The sequence below is a fragment of the Poecilia formosa genome, unplaced genomic scaffold, assembly GCF_000485575.1.
Source record: "Poecilia formosa unplaced genomic scaffold, Poecilia_formosa-5.1.2 Scaffold529, whole genome shotgun sequence".
Classification (NCBI taxonomy): domain Eukaryota; kingdom Metazoa; phylum Chordata; class Actinopteri; order Cyprinodontiformes; family Poeciliidae; genus Poecilia; species Poecilia formosa.
The window spans coordinates 37,634-40,224 of record NW_006800468.1 but is presented as its reverse complement, the minus strand read 5'-3'; the positions used below and the strand labels follow the sequence as shown (position 1 = coordinate 40,224).

General features: G+C 38.0%; 1 protein-coding gene across 1 annotated transcript in view; it reads left to right on the top strand.

Annotated features, from left to right (window-relative positions):
• Positions 1 to 1,341, top strand: part of LOC103129237 (attractin-like protein 1) — a 211,949-nt gene extending 210,608 nt beyond the window's left edge. Inside the window, exon 13 of the mRNA XM_016664917.1 lies at positions 479 to 1,341. Coding sequence (XP_016520403.1) covers positions 479 to 649 — 171 coding nt within the window. The 3' untranslated portion in view covers positions 650 to 1,341. The remainder of the gene's footprint in view (positions 1 to 478) is intronic.
• The last annotated feature ends 1,250 nt before the right edge of the window (positions 1,342 to 2,591 follow it).

The following is a 2,591-nucleotide window of genomic DNA, read 5'->3' as shown; positions in this document are numbered from 1 at the left end:
ACACACACACACACACACACGTCGTTCAACCAGACAACCATTTGTAATCCATAGGGGGGGCCCAGAAAATGTTTGGAAATCACTGGGGGGGTGCAGGAGAAAAAGTTTGGGAACCACTGGCCTAGCACAAAAACGATTTATTGAAAAACAATTGCTGTGTTTCCATTATGCAAATTTATTATGGTAATTCCAATTTGCATAATTATAGGGTCAATGGAACATAGCTACATGTGCATAGACCAGAGTTCACTTCAACCGAACCAAGACAAAGGTTTTTAGGCAAACCAGTGTACACTTTTCTGGTCTGTATCAGAGTTTGATTGTGCATTCTCACCTCCCCAAATGAACCGACTTTCTAGGCAAAAGACCTGAAGTATCTTCTACTTTTGGATTCTAGGATGTTTGCACAACATAAAAATAATAGAAATGATTGCCATGTCCATATTTTTTTTGTTTAATATTCCGTCATTTTGTTCAGGTTTGTCTTGGCCCAGTTGAGTCTGGTTCCTTCTGGAGTAACTTCCCTTATCTCTACTTCAGTCTGATTTCTATTTCAGTCTGGAAGGTGAGAGACAATGGGCCAGCTCCATTCACACTGAGGTTAATTACACAACATCTGGTTCATAGGCAAGCACGTAGCTTGGCATAATTGTGTAATTAATGAGCAAAAGAGAACATTTCCATCCTGCCCTCGTATTTTGTGTTGTCCTGTTTACGCAGCTGCAGTGTTTCGTTAAACAAATGGAGTCATCATCACTTCATTTCATGCCATGTTACGCTGAGCAGGAGCCCTGCAATGAAAGCTACCAAGAGATGTTGAATTCAGTTTTTTTAGCTGATGTTTATATTTTATTTTTAACTTTGTTTGCCTAAATGTTTGACTTTTTAAGTCAGTCTGGTGTTAGCAAAACTGTTGGAATGGTCATCATTCATTCAGTGAAGCATAAGCAGTAATCTGGTTTGAAATCCAAACAAAGTAAATCAGATAGAAATGATTTAATTTTGAACATATTGCCCCTGGATCAAGCTAGGCACATCCTCATCCCTCCAGAGCAGGGAGGCAGAGACGAGAGTCTCATTATTAGAATTTGGTGATTCATTACTGCAGATTATATTACAACCAGGAGTTCATTAACTATCTATATTTAATGAAGCATGAGACTTTATTTGTTATACTTTAGATCTAATTCCTGAAAGGAAAATGTCACAGCTAAAACATGATGGTTAACCTTCACAGTGCCATGTGACAGTTTTCATACTTCATAAACTTTTTTTCTCACTTGACGACGCTACCGTGATTGTATTTGACATTGATGTCATGTGGTCATCCAATACAAAGTAGTGAATAACTGTTAAGCAAAAGAAAAAATATTTTTTCAAATGTACAAAAAAGGGGGAAATGTGGCTGTCACTTTGACCGGCGGAGGCTCTGCATTAAAGAAGGAAGTGAGGCAACAAAATGTCTTTGAGGTGGATTTATTTGGGAGCTCCAGGTCATCATTACACCGACACCCTTCTCACAGTGAAGCAAAGAAGCTGACATTCATACCTGAGGCAAGTTCCAACTCTTAACCAGGTAAAGGGGTGATCAAAAAGAAAAGACAAACAAGAAACAAACACTACTTACACAAACCTAGCAAACGCTAAATGATCCAACAAATATTTGCCTGCATGCAAATTATTAAAATTAAACTAATCTTAGGTCAATCAAAAGTAAATATAACTAAATATAAATCCTCAGAGTATTACCCCTCTTAATGGAAAATGGTATGCTCCAGGAGCATTCGTCTCCTTTTCTGCTCCATCTTGCTGAGACACTCCCAGAAAGGCAAGTACTCAAACAATTAACTCAAATTGAACCAATCTAAATCAGAAACAAACTGACATCTTCCCCCACATTCTCTGAACAGGAAAGATGGCCAGTCTCCCTACCCAAAAAGAATGTTCACTAAATGTCACAGTGTAACTGAAATAAAGAACTAATACAAAACACATTTGGACTGTAAATAAATAACATAATATCAATAATCAATATGGGATGGAACCCCTGGTCTCCATCACAGTGGCATACTCAGTGGACACAATATTCAGTCCACTGACTTAATACTTTGTAGAACCAGCTGTCCTGTGTTGATTTCACTTTGATAGGTGAACCTCACACCTAATCTGTAGAACTCAGCCTATCAGGTTTTCTTTTAGCTCTGTTCATCCTTCCATCAACTCTTGACCAGTTTTCTTGAGCCTGTTGGGGGGAAAAAATCCTTTAAAAAAAATTATATATATACTTTTTTAAAAGTAAGTTGGCCTTAAATACGTTAGTCGGTGGTGTTAAATAAAATGAAATGACATCAGGCTTATATACACGTTCAACCCTCAAAGTATTCTCAGACTGAGTTGAGCACAGACATTGCGTTATGTGACTCTAGTCTGTGGCGGGTACAGTTAACTAGCTGCTAATATATCCTTGCTAGCTGGCTAGCTAGTTCACTTCTGTTGCTGTATGATCCTTTGTTCATTTGGTGCAAAAATAAATGTTGGCATTTTGGGGATTAAGATCGTAGAGAGCCGTGTTCAGTGTGATAAAACTAAAG